Consider the following 23796-nt stretch of genomic DNA (forward strand, 5'->3'; position numbering starts at 1 on the left):
TGAAATGTGAATTTTAGTTCATGCCACTTTTTTAAAAAGTATATGATTGGGGCAGCTAGGTGGCACAGTGGATAGAGCACTGACTCTGAAGTCAGGAGGACCTGAGTTCAAATCTGGCCTCAAACCAAACACTTGACCCTTACTAGCTGTGTCACCCTGGGCAAGTCACTTAACCCCAATTGCCTAAAAAAAAAAGTTTATGATTAATTCTACTGTTACTTTCAAAATTATCCTATTTATTGGTACTTCTTTTTGAACTTATGTTTTCTTCTATACATTTAAAAAACAGTTTCAATGGTCTTCTTTCTTGGAGTATCATTTTGGCTAACCCCCTGACCCACCTCTTTTGCCCAACTTAGAGAAAGAAAGGAGAGAAAAACTCCTGGTAATAAATAAACATGGTTAAGCAAAATTCCCACAGTGGCCATATCCAAAAAATGTGTCTCTGTACTTTATGTCCTTCATCTCTCTAAGTAGAGAATATACTTTATCATAGGTCCTCTGGAGATATAGTTGGTCATTGCTTTGATCAGACTTCTTAAGTAGTTCAATGTTGTTTTTCTTTACTTTATTGCTTTCCTTATATATATTGTTCTCTTGGATTTGTTCAGTTTATTCATCATTCAGTTCACAACATCCAGGATTCTCTGCAATTGTCGACTCTTGTAGCCTATTAGTATTCTACTATGTTCACATACTGCAATTTATTCAGCTATTTCCCAGTTGTTTAAGAGACAATTTAAGGTACTCTCCCTCTCCCTTCCCTTTAATCCACTCTTCAAGATCAGGAAATTTATTTCATCTATGACTGTTCATTCCCTAGGGCCTCTCTTTTTCTTATTTAACTCTTCCATACCTTTTGAAGACATAAGGGTTCTGAAAGGACACTTGTTTCTTCTTCCTCCTATTAGAATGTTAGCACTAGACATCATCATACAGATCCTTCCAGTTGCTCAAATAAAGCTACCTTTCTTGGTTTCTCAGGATTCTTGAATTTGGGTTTCAAAGTCCTTTTTCAGTTCTGGTCTTTTCATCAAGAATGTTTGAAAGTCTTTTCTACTAAAAGTCCATTTCCCCCCTGAGGATCATACTCGATTTTCAGGGTAAGATGTTTTTGGTTGCAAGCCTTCTTACTTTCTGCCTTTTGGAATATTGTATTCTAAGATCTTCTCTGAGTTTTTTTGTAAAAACCTCCAGCTCTTGTGTGATCTCAGCTAGTTCTTTGGCACTTAAACAGCTTTATTTTGTCTAATTGCTGTATTTTTTCTTTGACATGGAAGCTCTGGATTTTGGCTATGATGTTAGTGAGGCTTTTCCTTTTGAGGTTCCTTTCAGGAGGTGCTCATTGGGCTCTTTCTATCTTTACTTTGCTTTTTGGTTCTAAGAGGTTCGGGAAGTTTTCATTTATGATTTCTTATATATATATAATATATACATATATTCTTAAAGATAGTGCTGTGGCTTTCTTAATTTTTTGTTTGTTTAGGTGGGTGTTGTTTTCTTGGTTTTTTTTTTTGGTGAGGCAATTGTGGTCTTAACCACAATTTGTGTAAGACTCTGTGGACTTGCCCAGAGTCATGCAGCTAGTTAATGAGTGTCAAGTGTCTGAGGCTGGATTTGAATTCATGTCCTCCTGACTCCAAGGCCAGTGCACTATCCACTATGCCACCTTGCTGTCCCTATGGCTTTTTTTTAAATCATGATTTTCAGAAAGTCTAAAAATTTTTAAATTATCTCTCCTTGGTCTGTTTTCCAGGTCCATTTCTGATATCAAGATAGCTTATATTTTCTTCTATTTTTAAAATCTTTTGACTTTACCCTGATATTTCTTGATAATACATGAATTATTGATTTCAGTTTAGTCTGTTCTACTGTTCAGGGATTCTATTTTGTGAATAAGATTTACTACTTTCTTTTCTACTTAATTATTCTTTCATTTCTTTTCTCCAGAGCCTTTATATCATTTTTTAAATTTCTCGCTTTGTTTCTTCTGGGTATTATAGTCATTTTGGAAAATCCTTTTTTTTTTTTTTTTTGCCTTTGAGTCTCTCGATTTATTAGGAAGTTAGATTTGTAATAATTTTTTTTAATGCTAGTTGGTGTTTTCTTTGATTTATTCATTTCTCCAGTGTTGGTTCTTAAATTGGCTTTGAGACAGGGCCAGAACCCTCCTTCCCCCTTCCTATTGGGTGAGATGATTTCCTCTCCTTGAGTTTGCCTTGGGTCCCTTGGGGATAGACTAGACCACCCCTGGATCTCAAAATTCAGAGCCCTGGATCTTTAGGGCCTTGAGTGTGAGGGACTTCAGAACCCTTGGTCCTGGGTTTCCTACTCTAAACACTGTAGCATCTCTGTGGTCTCTATTCTCTGGTATTTGCCCAGGCTTCCAAGGTTCCTACCATGAGACTTTTTTAGGTGAGATTTCTTCTTTTGCTTATTCTGGACATAAAACCATACAGGCTACATGTGTCCTGTTTCTAGTTGTGCTGGCACTTGTTTTGCACGAGAGTTTGTTTTCCTATTTGTTGCTCATGGGCTTTTGATTGATTTTTTTGCGTGCCATTTTTAGGGTAGAAAAAGTCACTATAGTTTCTCATTGGCTTTCTAGATCATTATTTGGTCTGATGCAAACTTCAGTCAGTCAGCAAGCATTTATTAAGTAACTGTTATGTGCCAAATTCTGAGTTTTTTTTTTTTTCAGGCAACCATCTTGGCAGGATGTTTTGTATATATTTTAAAAATTTTTTTTATTAATGCTCTTTTCTTTGTATCATTTTGCATACCTTCATTAATGATTGATCATCAATTATTTGCTTCAACATAATTATTCACTTGAAATGCTGTGTAATATCTATTGATATGCATTTTTAAAATTCATTTTTCCCCCACATAACTGTTCACAAGAATGGTTGCATTTTAGATCTCACTATTATCCCAAACTGTTCCACCTCCAGTGTCTTGAAATCTAAAATTATCTTCTGATCAGTCTCTTGTCTTTCTATCTCTCTTCTATTCTCATAAACCCTGCTATGACTTCTGGTCCCATATAATTTCTGGTTCCCAATAGCTATTTCGATTTTACTTTTCCTCTCTTTAATTGAAACTGTAGAGTTAAACAGTTTAAAAAAAGGTCTTTTCTGCCACCCCTTAATCTCTTATCCCCTTACCCTTGCATTGTTCATGCCTTGCTAGTGTTCAAGCTTGTCCTTTACCCCTCTCCATCATCCACCTTTCCCACTTCTGTTTCAGAGCTGATGAACTCTGCTAATGGAAGTCATAAAATTCTGCTAACTGAATCCACTACAAATTCTTATTATTTAAGTTCATTTGGGCCTTTATTACTACACAGCAATTCTTTTATTTATCTTTGGTAGTCAGTTTACGAGATTCCCCATAGCTTTTGTTCCAAACCTTTTCTTTTCTTTGAAGTTCCCCTGCTCTACTCCATGCCCCACTCCCACAAACCTTCCCTTTCTCCATATCTTAAAACTCCGTTGCATCTTTACCTGGCCCATCTTTTTGCCCTAGCTTCAAAGGATGAGTTATAGTCCCTCTTCAGTTTTAGAAAGTTTCATTTTATCTTAAATCTGTCCCCCTATACCAAATACCTTCTGAATCTACCATACTGGTTACTATTGTCATTCTATTAAATTAGTTGTTAAGAAAGGCAGCAAATAGAGTTTCATTATTAGTTGTCTTAATGAAACGTATAGGGGAAATTTGGAACAGAATGAAATTATGAAAGAAGGTAGACTTTAGATTTAGATGTACAAGAGGATCAAAGGGATTTTTAAAAATGATTTTCAGAGTCTTTCTTACAATTCTATTTTCAAATCTGCAAAACTGAAAAGATATAAAGTTGAAAGTCAGTTAAAAAAAGTAGTATCAATACAGTACATTCTGTTTTGAAGAAATTAGTAAAATGAGTTATTTTCTTCAAGCAAAGTATTTTTTTGGCATATATCCTTACATTAACATTTTGTTCTTTTGTAGATTATGGAACTTTGTGGTGCAACAAGACTTGGTTATTTTGGAAGAAGTCAATTCTATATTGCTTTAAAACTTGTAGCTGTGGCCCAGTCTGGTCTCCCATTAAGAGTGGAAAGCATAAATACAGGTAAATAGGGAATTTATTATTAGAAACTGAAATTAATGGACATTTAAAATCACAAATGACATAGTTAACAGAGAAATCTTAAATCTTGCTTATTTTTATAGGGTGATGCTGGTCATGTTGGATAATTTTTAATGGTTAGTGGTCCTGTGTGATATGCCATATTTGTACAGTTCTATTTGTGGATACAGGGAAAGAAGATTTCTTTCCACTTTATTTATATTCACAGATGTTTAAAACTAGAAAATTAAGATTTTCTAGATTTGCATCACTGAAAATTGGACTCAATCCAATCTCTTCACTTAATCTCTTATGTGAATAATTATATTGAATGTATAATCAGTAATGAAGGGAGTGTTTTTTGTTTGTATACATATTTGTATATCTTTCCAGGTAAATGAGTTAGATAAATTCTGTTTTTTTGTGTTCTCAGTCTTTCCTTTCTTGTACAAATCAGACCTTGAAGGTTCTTCTGTACTGTTTTGGACTGCAACTTGATCAACTATAATGGCAGATTAAAGTCATAGTTAATTGTGGTTAAACCAGGGAAAGAAGGTAGAAATTATGTTCAAATCATGTTCAAAAGTTGTTTTGCAAATTCAAAATTAGAACTTTTTAAAATGGGTAACGTGGAGCGTAAAATGAGCCATATAACTTCCTGATATCAGTAGCTTTGGAGTCACAGAACTGGGACACATCTACTTTTGAGTTGTACTTAATGGTTAATTTTCAAGGAGATCATTTAAGAAGAAAATGTCTTAAGTTCTTTTTGTTTGGTGAGAATTTTTAAGTAGTTGTGGGCCGGATTATAAATGGCATTATTTGTCCATGCAGGCTAACATTTCATTCTGGATTATATGAAGGATTCAATGCATAATTCTGAGTATATATATCAGAATTTTGAGTATATATATCACAATTTAAACTTTAACCCTGGGTTAAGGATCTGAATGATGAGGTAACTAGAAATGCCACATGAAGGTTTGAAGGGTAATAATGTAGAAAAGATATTAGACTTTTTCTGCTTGTCTCTATAATAAAACTAGGGACACGGAGTAAAAGTTGCAAAGAAGAAAATATAGCCTTGATTAACTTGATTTAACACAGAGTCCATGATGAAGAGGAATTCCCTATAAATGGTGAGGTTTTTCCACATCCTCTTTTTTCTACGGATGACATATTGCAGAGAGCTCTAATATATTGCACAACTTCCTAAATGAGATCCAAAGTCTTTTAAAAGAGCTTGGCCTAATCCGTTTAGGAAAAACTAAGTGAATTAAGAGTACCTATTGGCCAGATTATGCTAATGCAATTGAATGAACAAACTAAAAGTTTATGTCTTGAACAAATGCTTTAACTGGGCAGTGACATGAGCCCGGATGTCAGCAGGAAAATACCTGAACTGCCTTTGGGAAATTGCATTGTTTTTTGAATGACTCCAAGCTTCTTTTTGAAACAGAAGCCCAACTTTTAACTTCTATTCTTTTTTGATATTATATGACTCTAAGTCATAGAAGAATTAAACTTTATGGTAACTCATGGGACAATCGTAATAATAGTCAACATTTATATAGTGCTTGCTGTGTGCCAGATATTGTGTTAAGTGCTTTACAGTTATTATCTCATTTGATAAGAGACAAGTATGTGGTATGAGGATGCTGTGATAAAATAAAAGCCCTCCCCCCAAACAAACAAACAAAGAAATCATGTATCAAGAGCAAGGGATGACAAATAGACAGTCCTCATGCCACTTTGGGATCCTCGTTATTTCAAGAGAAGATAAAGAAGGCTCCCAGTATGTTGGGTGGACCCCCTGTAGTAAACTTAATGGAAAGAAGCATAATTGTTGAAGCATCACACAAGATGAGCAATATTGGATAGGTTGCAACTTGGATATTGGCTTTAACAAACAGGTCAGTGAGATAATGATCCTTTGGGGAATTAGAACATAACAACATTTCCTAACAATTAGAGCTAACCAAAAATGGAATGGGTTTCCTTAGGAGGAAGTAGGTTACCTTTCATTGGAGCTTCAATTAAAGGCTGGATGATCACTTGTCAGGTATGCAGTAGAGGATATTCTTGATTAGGGGTGGTTGGACTAGATTCCAAATGAGGTCTTTTCCATCTCAGAGATTCTTTTATTCTGTGTAAGGCTAATATTATGGCTTATTGGAAGCAAGATTATGGTATGCCCAACCATCCAGCCAATTCTATACCTCAGAATCTTTAAGTATGAACAAATTTTCTAGCTCCATGTTTGGTCCAAGTAGATGTTTTCAGTCTTTTTTTTTTTCCCCCAGTTTAAAAGGGATTAGCAAAAATATTGAAAGCAAGAATAGGTGTTTTTAAAAATCAGCCTAAAAATAACTCTCCTTCATGATTTCTAGGAGAAGTCCATTTTATTTTTTTTTAAATCAATAAATATTTATTGTTTGTCTTATGCCTACCATTTTGGTAGTATCAGAAATACAAAAAAAAAATATTTCCTAAGTACTCTATACCTCAGCCAAACTAGAGTGTGTACTGTCTTGTCCATTTTTGACACTGTCTTTGCTTATTATTTCTTATAACTAGAATGCCTTTTCCTTACATTTTCAACTTTTGATATTCTACCCTTTAAAAAAATATTTATTTTTAGTTTTCAGCATTCACTCTTATAAGATTTGAGTTCTAAATTTTCCCTTCTCCCCAACATGTCACGTTAGCCAGTCTGATGGGTGTGATGTGGTACCTCAGAATTGTTTTCATTTGCATTTCTCTAATCAATAGTGATTTAGAGCATTTTTCCATATGTCTGTAGATAGCTTTAATTTCTTCAACTGAAAACTGCCTGTTTATATCCTTTGACCATTTATCAGTTGGGGGGAATGACTTATATTCTTATAAATTTGACTTAGTTCTCCATATATTTTAGAAATGAGGCCTTTTTCAGAGGATACTAGCAATAAAAATTGTTTCCCAGCTTTCTGCTTCCCTTCTAATCTTGGTTGCATTGGCTTTGTGCAAAACCTTTTTAATTTGGTGTAATCAAAATTAGCCATTTTGCATTTCATAATAGAATATCATTTAAATAGTAGTATGATAATTGTTCAGTTGTGTCCAATTTTTTGTGACCCTGTGGTCACAAAGTGAAGATAGTGGAATGATTTGTCATTTCCTCCTTCAATGGATTACAGATCTTAGGCAAACAGGTTAAGTGACTTGCCCAAAGTCACATAGCTAGGAAGTTTCTGAGGTTGGATTTCAACTCAGGTTTTCCCTAAGTCCAGCACTTTATCCACTGCACCTCCTAGCTGCCCTTATGACAGTAATAGCTAGCCTTTATTAAAGTTTACAAAGCATTTACAGATATCTCATTTTATCCTCACAATAACCTTAGGAGGTGGGTACTGTTGTTATCCCCACTTTACAAATAAGGGAACTGAGGTACATAGTGGTTAAATGACCTGCACAAGGTCATACAACTAGTAAGTATACTATGCAGGATTTGAACTCAGGTTTTCCTGGTTCCCAGTCTAGTGCTCGTACTGTGCCACCTAGTTGCTTTAATTTTCAAAATAATCATAAAACTACAACCTTTTAGAAAGAAATTTCACAACCTTTTTTTCAGTCTGTCCTACATGTGAGTTAACGTAGCCTTTTCTCATTCTCAGGAATTAAAAATTCACCATGTGTTGATCTACACCTTTCCCCAGCCATGCTGAGTATATGTCTGTCTGAGTATCTGTTTCTTTATCCATCTTTCCTGTCTGTCATTGGGACCCATTGTCTTACTTGTCTCAGTGGTCCTTATGAAATGAGATTTTGAAAAAATAACACCAAAAGGGCCATGTAGTGAGATTGATTCCATAAGATACCTATTTTGATCTTATTACCATAATTCATTCCTTAAGTGTATACCTATGTGAATTATTATTTCTCTCTATAGTAGTTATTATTCTACCTTCTAGCCAAATTGGAAAAGGGAGCTGAGCCAAGGACTTGGTTGTGATGAATCAAAGGGTCCAGGCATACTATTTGGTTAACAGGAAATAAATTAAATATTAATTAATGTCTCACTATAGTATTAATCACAATTCACCGTTGGTACCTTGTGCCTAATAGGTATCAAGTAATCATAGAGAAAATTTATTGAGTAAAATGCCAGTGTTTTAAACTTAAAAATTAATAATTACTTAGAAACTTGGTATATTAGAATGAAGATAACTTTGGTAGTACAGTCCATTGTCTCTAAGTAAGGCCCTACCTCGAAGTAGCTAGGTCACACAGTGGATAGAATGCAGGGCCTGGAGTCAGGAAGACTCACCTTCCTGAGTTCAACTTTGGCCTCAGACACTAGCTGTGTAACCCTGGGCAAGTCACTTAACTCTGCCTTAGTTCCTCATTTGTAAAAAGAGGTAGAGAAGGAAATGGCAAACCACTTCAGTATCTTTTTCAAGAAAACCCCAAATGGGGTCACATAGAGTCAGATATGACTGAAATGACTCAACAGCAAAACCAAAAGGTCCTACCTAAGCCATTTAAGAGAGAGAGTTACCTAAAAATTCTATTCCAGCATTGAGTTCTTCTTTCAGTTCAGCAAATACAAGTAAATGGTGCTGTAGATACTTATTAAATTCAGAGTGTCTGGTGGAAATACTTCTTGTTCTATTAATTTTAAGCTGATTAAAAAATTACCATTAATAATTATGTCTTTAACAGTAAAGGATCTCCCCCTGCCCAGATTTGGAGCTTCAAAAAATGAACAAGAATCTCGGCACACAACCTCATATTCTTCAGATACTGAGAATCAGGGTTCCTATTCAGGTGTAATTCCTCCACCACCTGGTAGGGTACAAGTCAAAAAGGGCTCTGTAAGCCATGATACCGTCCAACCACGTCCATCTACAGATCAGCAGGTAATCTATATTGCATGAATGTAAATATTATCAGTTGAGATACTATTTATTCAGCAAGCATTTTTTTGAGAATCTGCTGTGTGTATTGGTGTCACAGTACATTCAAAAATAGTACCTTACTATACAGTGTCCCAAAATTCCAAGCCATGAACACTTAAAACTGCTTTAAGACTTTTGGGACATTAAAGTGTGGCTTTCATAAAACCTGAGTATGACCTGTAGTAGTAGTAGTAGTAGTAGCAGCAGCAGCAGCAGCAGCAAAGATGATATATAAAAAGACTGAAATAAAGGGAATGACAATGAACATGACACAGAGATAGATGACAATAAACATCAATAAAACATTTTTATTTGAATTGAAAGAAATGTGTAAAAGTCTTCATGGAAATATTTTAAATCCTCAACTAGATTACAAGTTTTTTTTTACCTGTCATGTTCATTGTTACCCTAGGTGAGATAAAGGAGATCCAGTCTCTAAAATAAAATAATATATAGTGGAAGTGTTAACCTAGACTAGAATGGTCTCTGTTCATATGGAAGAGATGATCAAATTAGAGACATAGTGGAGGATGAATCTTAATTGTTGACTAATAGGCCATGGTATCAAGTATTAACGGTGGCAGGAAAAATAAATTAATGATTAAAGATTTGACAAGTCAGGTTGAATGAGGGTACCATCAGTAGTAATTGGGAAAAGGTACTGTTTCAGAGAGAGAATTAATTTAGCATCAAGTTGCAGGTGCAGATGAATTATGGATATTTAAAAATGTAACACTGGAATAAGAGACCAAGACCAGAAATATAAATTCAAAAGTATAATACAAATATAAATTCTGAGTAAAGAGCTTAGCTAAATCTGTGACAGTAGTCAGTATCTCCACGAAATTGTGTGTAGAGGAAAAAAGAGCTAATGACCAGAAGAGAATTTGGAATGATGTTGTATAGGTACATTTTAATATTCTTTGGGTTTCTTTTTTTTTTTCTGTAAAGTTGCTTTATAACTTTTAGGGAGGTTTGTTTTTTATTTTTTGATTATGGGATTGTTCTTGTTGGGTGGTTTTTGTTGGTTTTTTTGTGTTATTTTTTGGTGGTTCTTTTAGTATTTCCAGGTCATAGTTCATTCAAGTTGAAAAACACCAGTGTAAGTCTTGCAAGCTGTATTTTAGTGAGTCTGACATACCTACTTGCTGACCATAATCATAAAGGAACATTTATCCATTTACATTGCAGCAAAAAAGGGATTACAGTATACTGAAAGGGATTAACATTTTGTATAGTTTTAAATTTTAAAGTTTTTAAATAAGACATTGTCCCCTTCTCATTAATCTTCCTCTAGCCCACCACTCATCCCCCAATATGTTACCAGAAAGGAAGCTACTAGAAAAAATACCTAACATATGTGTAACTGAAACCAGTGTTTCATGTTAGGAAAATAAGGATTTCTCAGTTATTATAGAGCTATAGCTCTTTCCAAAATAGTGTGAAATTAATTTAACATTTTTTGGGAAAGCAAAGAAATTCACATAAGAGTCTTCTCTCCATAGGCTGTTTCTAACTTCTGCCTCAGTTCAAGGTAGTGTCAATACATACTAAAACATCTACATGCAAGGTGGAAATGTTAATTAATCATATGAATGCATGTTCTTTTGACAAAATAATGCATAGTGAAATGATTCCAGAAACTTTTCACCTTTCATGTAGATACTGGATCAATTTTTTTTAAAATCAGTTCCAAAATATATCAGAGGTCAAGCTAGATGAGAATTGAGAAAAGGTAATTGAATTAAGTACATAATATTGACAACTTTAACAGTTTTAATGAATTGAAAGCTAAATTCCAGAGAATGGATGGCAAGGAAATGGAGCCAGTGGGTTCTATAATAATTAAAATGTTAATTTTTCAAAATAGATCTTTATTGCTATTTTTTGTTTTTTTTGCTTTGATTTCTTCTCTCCCCTGGAAAGCTGTCAATTATAACAAATAATTTAAATAAGAAAAAGAGGAAGAGAAAAAAATCAGTGAAGATGATCAATAAATTGAAAATAGCTGATATGATTCCCCACCTCTACATAGAAGTGGGGAGAGGCATCTTGTCTCTCTCTCTCTTTTTTTTTTTGTTTGGGGGGATGACTGTTCTTTCCAATTATATTATTATAATACACACACACACACACACACACACAGTTTTCTTGGCTCTGCTTCCTTCTTGCTTTCATTTTGCACAGTTCTTATCTTTCCATGCTTCTTCGTATTCATGATATTTATTTCTTATAGCCAGTAATACTCCGTTACATTCTTATGCCTCACTTTATTTAGCCGTTCCCCAATTGATGGCAATCTACTTTGTTTCTGATTCTTTGCTGCCACAAAAAAATGCTGCCATAAATTTGTCAGTATACTTGGAATTTTTCTTTGTGTCAGTAATCTCCTTGGAGGGAATGCTTGCTTATCATTCTCTGCAAACTCTGGATCAAAGGGTATATAGACATTTTAACCACTTTATATGCATAATTCCAAATTGCTTTTAAAGTAGTACTGACACACAGTTCTATCAGTAATGTGCTAGTGTGCCAGTCTTTCTGCATCCCCCTCTAACAATGACTATTCTCATCTTTTATAGTCTTTGACAGTTTGAAGGATGTGAAATGAAACTTATGGATGTTTTGATATGAATTTATCTTATTATTTAGTCATTGGAGCATTCTTTCACATGGTTGTTAAGTTTTCAAATTCTTCTTTTGAGTACCATGTGTTCATATCTTTTGACGACTTAGCTATTGGAGAATGGTTTTCAGCCTTACATATTCCTGTTAGTTGTATTTTGGATAACAAAACCATTATCAAATATATTTGATACAGAGATTTTTTTCCTGCTTCCCTTATTTTGGATGCTTCAGTTTTGTTTGTACAGTAACTTTTCAATTTCACATAATCAGAATAATCTATTGTATCTTTTATGATTGCCTCTATCCTTTGTTTTGTTTAAGAAATTCATCTGCTCATAGCAGTGAAAAGTATATGATCTGCTTCTAATTTTTTATGGTATGAGCTTTAATATTCAGATAATATCCATTGTGACTTTATTGTGAAATATGCTGTTGGTCTAACCCTAATTTCGATTAAACTTCTTTCCAGCTTCCCCAGTAGTTCTTAGCAAATAGGAAGTTCTTTCCTACATAATTTATGTCCTCAGGCTTATCAAAAACTGGATGACTGCATTCCATTATTTCTGATTCTCTTGTCTAATCACTTCCATTGGTACATTTTTCTGTTTTTAACCATACCAAGTGGTTTTAATGTTTGCTGCTTTATAATATAGTGTGAGGTCTGGAAATGCTGTTCTATCTCCATTCTTCCCTTTTTTCATCATTTTTCTTGATATACTGGACTCTTTGTTACTCAGGATGAATTTTCTTATGTTGTCTAGCTAGTATCCCTTTCGTCTGTAAGTTAACTCAAGTATTATTTTTTAAAAATATTTTTATTGTATTGGCATGGCCCAACCATGAACAGTGAACATTCCTTCAGCTATTTAAGACATTCTTTATTTAAGTAACACTTTGCAACTGAATCTATACAAGTATTAAATGTTTTTTGGTAGATTGATTCCTAAATATTTTGGATTTGTAGTTATTTTGAATGTGATTTCTTTATTGTTGGCTTGAATTTTTGTTGTTATTACATAGAAATGCTATTTTTTAAACTTATTTAGTAGCATGCAACTTTACTGAATTTCTTATTAAAATGATGCTAAAACTCCTATAAAGTAAAGGCATAAATGGTATTTTAAAAATATCTTAAATATTTAAAACTGAAAGCAAACATCAATATACGAGGATATACTATAAGTTTTATCAGGCTAATACAGGGGTATTTTAAAGATACCCAGTGTTGTCCTTGGTATTTGACATATAGTTCTGGAAATGTTAACTATGACAATAAGACAACAGAATGAAAAGATACAAAGATAGGTAAAGAAAAGACAAAGGTGAAATGTTAATTTTTATATGATTTGTTACAATTCCTTTTCCTCTCTCCTTAGGAATCCACATCTCCAGTAGTTTCTCCCCAGCAGTCCCCTCCAACTTCTCCACACTCATGGAGGAAGCACAATCGCCATCCCAGTGGAGGAAATAATGAACGTCCTCTTCCTGGACCTGGGCCTTTTTGGTCACCATTTAGTGAAGCACAAACAGGTACATTTTGTTAATATTGTGGTTTATGTACTCTTAGGATATAAAATGATTTAGAAATAATGTTGACTGGTGTTTAAGGGTGTTAGGTAAAAGGATGTCAGTCTTCTAAGACAATTTAGAATTGTGGGTTACTAAATTAAATGCCTATATATAGCAGTTGGAATTGCTATGAAAATTTATAAATGGATCAACCCTTATTGCATTTTCTTTTACGTTGAAATATTTAAAGGCATTCTGTGTTTTTTGTGTGATTCTGAGGAGATAGAGGGGACTAGTATTTGCTTTCCAGGATGTTGATTCTCATTTATATATTGTAATGAAAATGTTGGATGAAAAAACAAACTATTTAGGAGATGGGATAAGTTTTTTAAATTAACAAAACAATTATAAGAAGCTAATTTTTTCATCCAAATTTAAAGGAAGCTCTTGTGATTTGCATATTTTTATTTGTTATAGATTTATTTCTCTTCTTCCAGGTTCTTCAGCTGGTGATGCAATGTGGTCTGGTCATTCTCCACCTCCACCCCAAGAAAACTGGGTCAGTTTTGCAGATACTCCACCAACCAGTACTCTTTTAGCCATGCATCCTGCTTCTGTCCAGGTGTGACATTTTATTGGTATTGCATTTTATTTGCTTCATTTCAATTATTGCTGCAGTCATTTTTTTTTTATTCTTTGCTATTGCAGATTTCATAAGTAGAAGTTCACAGTTTTGTAGAGAACAGTAATCTGTTCTGTACCCTTTTCTGCAACAGTCTAGTTTTACTGGAATGTTGACTAAAGGTTTTGGCTTCATTTAAAATAAAAATTTTCTAAAATTTAAAGAGAATTTTTAAAAGGTTCCCACATCTAGGAATATCTTTGCTTGGCTTTCTTAGCATATATTTCTCATAACTTTGAGTTGCATACATAATTATCATCATTTCTTTCCATTTATTTCATTGTGCAAATAAACTCCTGGTAACCTAATTGTCATAAATATGTGGTTTGCAGATGAGTTTGAAGCTTTTGATGTTAAAAAAAAAAGTCTACAAAAAGTTTATTTTACTTCTAAAGACAAGTAGTCTAGAAACGATGGTCCATATGGTCATATAGATAGATAACATACTGAGGAAAAAATGTTTCATTACAGGACCAGACAACAGTACGAACTGTAGCATCAGCTACAACTGCCAATGAAATTCGTAGGCAATCCAGTAGTTATGATGATCCCTGGAAAATAACAGATGAACAAAGACAGTATTATGTAAATCAGTTTAAAACCATTCAACCCGATCTAAACGGATTTATTCCAGGTGAGTTGCTAAAAAACGGAAATTATTATAGACATGGCAGGCCATAGTCTCAGTTTCATAATTTCAGGCACTATTTCAGAGGCTTTGCAGTTGTCAAATTTGGACAATATGTAAACAGTTTATAATTCTTAACTTGGTATGGTTTATCTACAAAGAGTTTATACTCACTGGGGCCAAACAAAACAAAACAGAACACCAAACCCTATACATTTTACTATAAAGAGAACTCTCCCAATAATAAAATGTCTTCTTATACCTCAGATTTTTGTCCTTAGATGTATAAATTTACAATCAACATTAAACATCGCTTTTTAATATTTCAGGATCTGCAGCTAAAGAGTTTTTTACAAAATCAAAACTACCTATTCTTGAACTTTCTCATATTTGGTAAGTGTGGTGTGTCATAATTGGGCCATTTATTTTGTTCCAGAAGAATTTCCAGCTGGTAGTCTTTCAGAAAACAAATAACATCATAGTAGACTGTCTACTTTAAAAAATCCAGTGATGCCCAATATTAACTCATCACAACCATTGACATCTTTCTCTCTAGAATAAAAACCATGAAAGATAGTGCAAAAGCCTTTATTCATATTTTCTAGAAGTCTAAAATCCATAAAGCTGTACCAGTTATTTCATATTGCCAACATGATGCTGTTGAAATGCATGGCATCAAAGCCAGTTTGCTCCTGCATGGTTGAGTTGATCACTTTTGTCTCTGAACAAGTTTGTGATAAGCCCCATAGTAAGACATGGGCTTAAGCACAATGTACTCACCTTCCATCACAGACATAGACTGCTATGTGGTTTGAAACACAATCATTGGATGACTTGTTCAGAACAAATTCTTTTGGGAAAAAGAAAACAACTTAGAAGATGAAAATCAAAGTAGAGTATATCAGATTAAATGATAAAATGTTTTCTTGAAATATTAGTTATATTTTTCCTGAGAAATTTATTGTAGAATATTATTGTAAAATTGTAATGGTACAACTTTAAATTCCAAATTTTGAAGATAAAAACTAATACATATAAATGAATCATAGTTTAAGTCTATTGAATTTCAAACTATAAACATTGGTTGAAAGAGGATATGTTTATTTTTAGAGCATTAATTGCTGATTATTTTTTATAATTAAACTTTCTCTAGGAAATTGTTTCCTTATTGAGAAGTAAAATGATTGGAAAAGAATTTGATCATCATTTATAGTAAAGTTTATCTTTTAGGGAACTCTCAGACTTTGATAAAGATGGCGCTTTGACACTGGATGAATTTTGTGCTGCTTTTCATCTGGTAGTTGCTAGGAAGAATGGTTATGACTTACCTGAAAAACTACCTGAAAGCTTAATGCCCAAACTGATTGATTTGGAAGATTCAGCAGGTAAGATGGATAACTTAAGAAAGCTGCTATATTTACCTTTTGATAAACTTTAAAAAACTTTATGGCCAATTCAGGCTTAATGATTTATTTGAAGAAATTTTTTGAAATGTAAAATGCCATGGACAGTTTTTCTCTAAGTGGCTAAGAAATCTGGAAATTTAGAGTTTGGTTAAATGATGAGTTTGGTTTTTGTTTCAAAGGTAAGCCAAAAAGGGAGAAGGGTATAGTCTGATTCTTGTACCTTGAAAACCTTAGTTATATATATATTTCCTAACAGTTTTCTTCATAAAGCATAAATGAACTTATAGATATGATTTCCTTAGATTCATATCTTTAGAAATTATAGAATATTAAATTCCTTCTAGACTGATTAAGACCAAATAATGGTGTTTGGTGTTCCCCTAAGAATGAGGTATTCTTCAAAATAAAATTAAAACCCTGAAATAAGCTGTCAGCAAGACAGTACACATGTATATAAAAGGGTTCTTCCAGAAGCCCAGAAAATATAATTGATTGGCTTTACTACTGCCTGTTTTGTGAGTAGGAAAAGGCATAAAATTTCTTTGTTGATAAGAGCAAATTCTTTAGAGTCAATAATACTAAATTTCTTCTAGCTTTGAAAATTACTCATGTGACCTTGGGCAAGTTTTAAACATCCCCTCTTTGTTTCTCCATCTGTTATATGGGTCTGAGACCATTTTTCTAATAGGTCTTGGTTTTAGTGTTCTGAAATCCTTGTGAAACTTAACATTTGATATATAAGAATAATTAGGGTAGCACCTAAAAAGATCCATGATTTCATTGGCATGGGTATTTCCTTGACTAACAGCTCATAACCCTTCTATATCTTAACAGAAGGTTTTCATAAGTTGGTTATGGACAAAAACATTTATCATTTACTGGCTAGTACATAGTAACAAGACTTTCTGAATTTAGGCTGGTTCTTGGATGTCACACACAGTCTAGCCTATATTTTAAACTTTTCCAGCTTAGTAGGACCATCTGGGGCTTGTGCTTAGTTGGTCTTCAAGGACTTAGGATTACCTCCCCATGATAATGAGGCATTGCATTATAACTTCAATGTAGGTATATATAAAATTTCTTTATTTTGTGTGTGTGTGTGCGTGCGCGCGTATGTGTATGTGTGTGTGTGAGAGAGAGAGAGTGTTTCTTTGTATACATATTTCATTCACTTCTAAAAGAGCCTTGGTGGTTCTTGCTCTACTGAAGACATGATAAGCAGTATTGTTTGTTGGTATGACTCATAGATTATATGATCTGACTATAAATTAGCTAGTTATAAGGACCAGTTAATTTAAATCTAAAGGTTTTATAAATTAAATCCCATTTAGTACATCACTTGGTAGTATAATGTCAGGATGGCAAAATTGTGTGTAAACTGTAGAGTAGGGATAATAATTTAGGGGATGATAGATGTGCTGCATGACTTCAGCCCTTTGAAAGCTAATAGAATGGTGGGTCAGATTGATAGCTGCTCAAAATAATCTTAATCTCTTGAGTGTAATTTTGTAAAGATTTCTAGTGTGCTGTCATTTCTTGGGGGCATCCAAATTCATCAGTCTGTTATTTGGCTTCTAGATTTTGTTTTGTTTTTAAGATAATTCTTACCTGTTCTATTTTAACCTTGATTTGTGTACTGACTATTAGGACTTCTTTGACTGATGAATTCTATTACTTGGCATATTTACCTTTCTTTAAATTTAGACTTGTTAGACTTGTTCAGGAAATGGGAAATTCAGATTTATTGACAGCTTAACTACACTATTAATTAACCAAATTGAAAATTTAAGGATACACACTGAGAGACATTTAAATTTGTTTCCCAGCATAATAGATTTGTACTTAGATTTCTCATTTAGTGCAATGATATTTTTATAGCACAGATTCAAGTCTACCTTGTTTCTTCCTCTTATTTCAAAAATATGTTTGAAGTTTTCATTCTGGCCTTACAAAGACATTTTTTGAGTATTACTAAAAATAAACCACCTTTAGCATAAGAGAATTTGCTTTTATCATGCTGTCATAGGTCCATGGAAGTGATTATAATTTTAAATGTTATCCTTTGAATATAGAAATTATATCATACATAACATTGTTATAACATTAGAATCCATTATTAAATTCAGTTTGAGAAATATTATTTTATATGTAATGCACTGTGGTAGATGGTATAGAAGATAATAAAGATGAGCAAAGTACAAAGCCTACCTTCAAGGAGTTTACAATCTAATTGAGGAAATCAAATATATTCTTTATGATATGTTTTATTTGAGAAATACAAAGTGCCATGAAGTTAAAAGGAGGGAAAGATAGCATCCATTTAAGTGTTAAAATCACATAAAAATCATCAGAATTCTTTCACATTTAGTCTGATTTCATGAACACTCAAACATTCTCTGTGATAAACCATCATTTGCAAGTTGGCAGTTTTATTTGTACTTACTCTTGCTGCCATCATACTCTTGGTTTTAATTTGTGGTTTAGCATTTTAGATATTGGTTGTTTTCCTATTAGGTACTATTGTTCATTTTGGCAGTTGCCATCAGATGATTTCAGTTTTACCTTTGTAGACCAACAGCGTAGGCTTTCTCTGGACATGGAAAGAGCTTGTATCTGCTTCTATAAGAGTTTGTTGGTCTCAGAATTAAACAGAGAGCAAAATAGTAGGACAGTTAAAAATAAAAGAATACGGATCTTCTAAAAGGAACATAAATAGAAAATGCTACCAGGCTTTTGATATGAATACTGTAATTGGACATGAATTTGACTGTGTAGTTTCCTAGTAACTAACTTAAAAAGGAAACTTAAATATCACTTAATATTCTGATTACTTTAGATAGGAAAAAACAATCACAATACTTGAGTAATTCTCTAAGATTTAAGATCAGAGCTAGTTAGTTTTTTATGTTGAATTTTTTTCCTTCTAAAAGTGGCATTTCAGGTAATTAGAAGATAAAATGAACTTTACCTTGAGGCACTTAGGATTTATTTTAAACTTGGTAACCTAATAGAAGAAAAGAAATGGGCAAATAACTTAAGGATGGCAAACCATACTCTTTGAAAGCATAGTAGTTTTAGTGGATTAAAAAAGTGCAGTCTGTTTCGTAGTAAAATTTAAATAAACTAGTAAGTGTAATATCAGGAAACTAAGTTCAAGTGGTGTGTATTGTCAGTGAATAAGATAAACGATCATCATCAGTCAAATAGGGTTAGTTAGCTTTAGGATAAGGGGTATGTAACAGCATAGTCAGGAAGAAGAGGGATGAGAGGCAGACTTCTAGAATATTTTAGGATCCTCTGAATAGAAATAGAATAGAAACTAGTGGCATTACTTTTGTCAGGAGCCTTTTGATCCCCTAATCTTACTTGAGTGAGTGAGTGGTCTCATCATTTAATGCAATTGTTACATCTGAAATATAAGTAAACAGCATGTCAGTGTAGTTATAGTGTGTTATCTCTTCCAGCGCACTCTTTTATACATGGAAAGTGCCTTTTGAGTAAAAACACTCTTGGGGTTGGCTTAAAAAATAATTTAGGATCATACTCTTCTTTTTCAGCCCTGATGCTCTGTGATGATGTCAGGGGCAGAACAGAACCAGCAGGAGGGAGGCAGGGTTGACACAGTGTTCCAGCAGGAGGCTAGGTTGGAACACTGAATCAGGTAAGAGTAAATTTACACCCCTGCCTCCACAAGGATAAAGTCTTAAGGACTAACTTTTATATGTGGATATGAAGCTGTAATTTGCTGGATCGTATATATGAAACAAAGTTGATGAAGGTGTATATTATTGTCAAACCTGATGCTCTTTTTCAAATGAGTGACTGCCAGGTTATAGTAGGAATGAGCTTGTTTTCCAAATGTACTTTACTGTTTTTCTCTTACCATTCATAGATTTATGCAAGAAGTAGGAGACAAACTGAAAAATCATCGTGTGGCTTTTGTTAGAGGTACATAGCTGATTTCTGCTAGGAGTAATTATTTAGATGGTCTGGGGGATGTGGGAAAACAAATTGTATTGCATAGCTAATAGGTGTATATACTTAAGTGAATGTGGAGACTAGGTCCATACTATGCTACCCCTACAGGTGTAAAAGTTGAGTTCCAGAGTCTGCTATAATACCGAGTAGCTCTAGATTGCCCAGAGCACCCTAATATCCCAAAGCTAAAGGATAACAGTAAGCTTGAGCCTGTAGTCTTGATTCTAGATTGAGTGAAGGCCTTGGGCCTGCCTTATAGTAGACAAATTCCTTAACCTAATTCTAAAACAGTTCTGATCTTTCTGCATATACTTGAATCTAAGTGGAGCTGAAACAGTCTATATAGCTAGATGTATGTGATATATTTTTACTTTAAATTGGCCCCTTCAAAATATACCACCTATTTAAGCATCATTCTCATTCTGTTCATTTCCCTTCCCTGAAATGTTAACCTGATTTTAGTCTCCTTAAGACCTTTTTCAATTGTCACTTCCTACTAGAGAGTTATTTCAGTAATCTGTTAAGGTGTGGGTACTGCTGCCCACTTCCCCTGCCTCTTTCTCCCTTCGTACTTTTATTCATCGCAAAAAAAAAAAAGAAAAAATAGGCCTGGATTTCTTTCCCTTTCCAACTCCAGAATATCCCAAAAGTAAATTAATGCTGTTATTTTATAACAGTACATTAGTTTTGCAAAGTATCATAGAAGTGTTATAGTCAAGGTATCTTATAGAACAGTGCCTAAGGCCTGCCTCTGTTTTGTTGTTTTTTTCCTGCCCCTGATGTTTGCAGTACTAAGGCAGGTCCTTTATTGAGAACTAAAAGGACTGAAAAGGAAAAAATGTGGTCCTGATATTTGAGAGATAAAACGAAAAACAGTGATGGATTAAAAATTAGAACTTGCAGTCCTATGACTGCAAAAATTGGGTTGGTGAGGTGCAGCCTTGTGATACTTGGAATCACTGTATCTGTGATATAACACCAAGAAGGAGGGTGTGCTCTCATCAGATGTTTAAAACACAACTAATTTAGTTTTAGGAAGAGCCAGTAAGTAAAGGAATTTTTAAAAAGGCATCAAAAATAACTATTACTTGAAGAATCTACTTTCATATACTTTGAAAAGTCAAAAAAAAATGTGTCCAGTGCTGCTTTGTATTATACAACAGACTTTAACCATTTATAATACAGTATAAATTTTTGACAAATATTCTTTTCTTTTGATGGAGAAACTGAGGTACTATGGTTTACATGACTTGCCCAAGATCACATGGCAGTATAGTGACAGATCTGGGAATAAAGCCTAAATTTCCAGATTCATGACCCAAGTCCTAACCACTATTCATGCATGTTTTATTAATTTAACAATTATATATTCGTTTTAACTGTTGAATACATTCAAGGATATATAAAACATAGGAGGAGTAAATTATTTATGTTGGTCAAAGGGAATTATAAATAATGTTTTGTGAAGTTTAACCTAAGCATAAAAAAATTTCTCATGTGACTACCCTCCATTATTGGATTGTGATGAAAATTACTGATTATTTTAAATTAAGCATTATTCATAGCAATAAGGGAATTTATTATGGTTAAAGAAGGCTGATACCTCATAAAACGCTTGAGGAAACAATATAAAATAGCTACATGGATCTGTGCCTTACCTCTTAGTTGGTTAAGAACCCTGTAATGAGGTGAATTCCCATTCATATTAGTTAACTTTATTCCATTCCATGGCTACAGACTTTAAGATCATTGATTGTCTTGCACAGCTACACTATTGGTAACAACAGTGAGAGAGAGAGAATGTGGATGAGTCAATGGAAATTCATCACCATTTCCAGGAAAAACAACTTGAGGAATGTACCTTACTGATAGTGGATAAATAGCATTACGTTATTATTAATATACTGTTGTTTTCTTAGAAAATGGTCATTTTGCTATTAATTTAGGAGTTTTCTCCTTGTGGTTCCCTAACTCTGAAGTCATATATAATTTTTTGTATGTGTATGTAACAGGTGATTTTATGATTTAAGGTGAAGGCAAAGAATTAATACCAAGTAGCAATATTGTCTAGCAATTTAAAAAAGTTTTAAATGTCTATCCAAGGAAGACGAGATGAGAAATACTGACCATATAACATGAGCATTATGTAAAAGGATTGGTGAGCATTTTTTTAAAATCAGCATTTCCAAATATGATATCTGATTTGTAGTTTTTTTTGTTTGTTTAAATTTCAGATGTCGGAGATCAGTCAGGTGAGGTAGGTTACTCAGGGTCTCCTGCAGAAGCACCTCCAAGCAAGTCACCATCAATGCCATCATTAAACCAGACCTGGCCAGAACTGAATCAGAGCAGTGAGGTTAGCAAAGTTTCCCTTTTCTTTGATGTAGGAATATTTCCTTATTAATTCGTTTGTAGAAGACTTATAAAATTAAGCAAAAGTGTAAAAAGAAAAAATGAGTACTTCAAATGTTGAATTGTTAGGTACTTTTCTTCATTCTTAGAAGTGTTAAGCAAGTTATTTTTGATACTGTCATAGAATCTTAAAATCAAAAAGAAATTTAGAGGTCATGCCAGTATCCTCAGTGAAGGCATCATTTCTGTAATTCAATTTAGTATATATTTTAAGAATAGAAACTGTTCTCCAATATGTAGTATTGAATAAATCATTTGTGTATGTGTAAAATTTTAGAAAGTTTTCTTTTTGAAGCAGTGAGATTTTGATTTTTACTGAATCCTCTTATACTCTAAGTTAGGGGGTGGGAGTGGGTAGGAGAAAAACAGAAGATAGGGTAATCCCAAGCTGTGATTTCATAAGTGAAAATTTCCCCCAGTGCAGACTGGAAATGTATATACAACTTATGGCCTTAAATAGTTGCCTAGGGCACTGATAGGATAATTGGCTTGCCCTTCGTACAGTTGTTATGTGTCAGAGACAGGACTTTAACCTAGGTCTTCTTGACTCCAAGGCTATGGCCTTCTTCACTATGCTTCTCTGTACTTTAAATTAATATAATAACTGTCACTAACTGTAACACTTTAAAGTTTGCAAAATGCTTTTCATATGTGATCTCACTTGAGCCTCCTTGCATCCCTGTGAGGTAGGTACTCTAGATATTGTTATCTCCATTTTACAGATGAGGACGTTGAAACTCAGATGTGTTAACTAGCTTGTCTGTGGTCATATGCTTGTGTCCACAGCAGAATTTGAACCAAGTTTTCCCAAGTCTCAAGACTACCACATGTGTCCCATATGCCACCCTATCTCTTGTATTTAATTTCCCCTTTGGACCATAACCAGTACTGGAAAAGTCATATAGCTTTCCAGATCTGATCTTCATTTTCAGTAATAAACATCCAGAGATTTTTCTTAATCATTTTTGTCTGTGTTTGTATCTGAGTTTGTATTCTAGTGTACTCGAGTATATATCGGATCTGGTTTTTAATTATGAACCAGAGATACACAAATGAGGTGACTTTAAATTTTTTTTTAAGTAATAAAAGCTGTCAAATATAAAACTAATTTAAGGTTTTTGTATGTCATTCCAGTTTTTTAAAGCATATATTAGAATAATATGCTTATGGTTAAATACAGCACAAGATTTAGTATTGTTTAAAATTTATAAATTTTAACTTTAATAAGTTTAAAATTTATAAATTTTAAGTTTAATAGGTTTAAAGTTTAGTTGAAAACATTCTAGAGTCTTTTAAAACTCACCCATATGAAGCACATGTTTAAGAAAGAGAGGGACTGTTTTTCTTTCTTTTGCTGTCAGCAGTGATAGTTAACCATTAGAAAAATTAGCAAATTTTTTTCCCTAAGAATTGGAGAAAGTATGGAATGTATACATAAGTAACAAAACCTATATATGTTAAGAGCTCTGTTAAGCATCTGAAGAAAAGGAATTTGTATT

At 33.5% G+C, this 23796-nt stretch overlaps 1 protein-coding gene across 6 annotated transcripts in view; it reads left to right on the forward strand.

The window, feature by feature from the left end:
• The window catches only part of REPS1 (RALBP1 associated Eps domain containing 1), an 89365-nt gene that overhangs the window by 24150 nt on the left and 41419 nt on the right, over positions 1-23796 (forward strand). For 5 of the 6 annotated variants that reach the window (XM_027850680.1, XM_027850681.1, XM_027850682.1 and 2 more), the window contains exons 2-9: positions 3994-4117; positions 8819-9015; positions 13059-13212; positions 13689-13813; positions 14345-14507; positions 14831-14894; positions 15732-15886; positions 22120-22241. In XM_027850680.1, coding sequence (XP_027706481.1) covers positions 3994-4117; positions 8819-9015; positions 13059-13212; positions 13689-13813; positions 14345-14507; positions 14831-14894; positions 15732-15886; positions 22120-22241 — 1104 coding nt within the window. The remainder of the gene's footprint in view (positions 1-3993; positions 4118-8818; positions 9016-13058; positions 13213-13688; positions 13814-14344; positions 14508-14830; positions 14895-15731; positions 15887-22119; positions 22242-23796) is intronic. The other variant, XM_027850683.1, reaches the window with a different exon arrangement.

The sequence above is a fragment of the Vombatus ursinus genome, unplaced genomic scaffold, assembly GCF_900497805.2.
Source record: "Vombatus ursinus unplaced genomic scaffold, bare-nosed wombat genome assembly UNPS02009132.1, whole genome shotgun sequence".
Taxonomy (NCBI): domain Eukaryota; kingdom Metazoa; phylum Chordata; class Mammalia; order Diprotodontia; family Vombatidae; genus Vombatus; species Vombatus ursinus.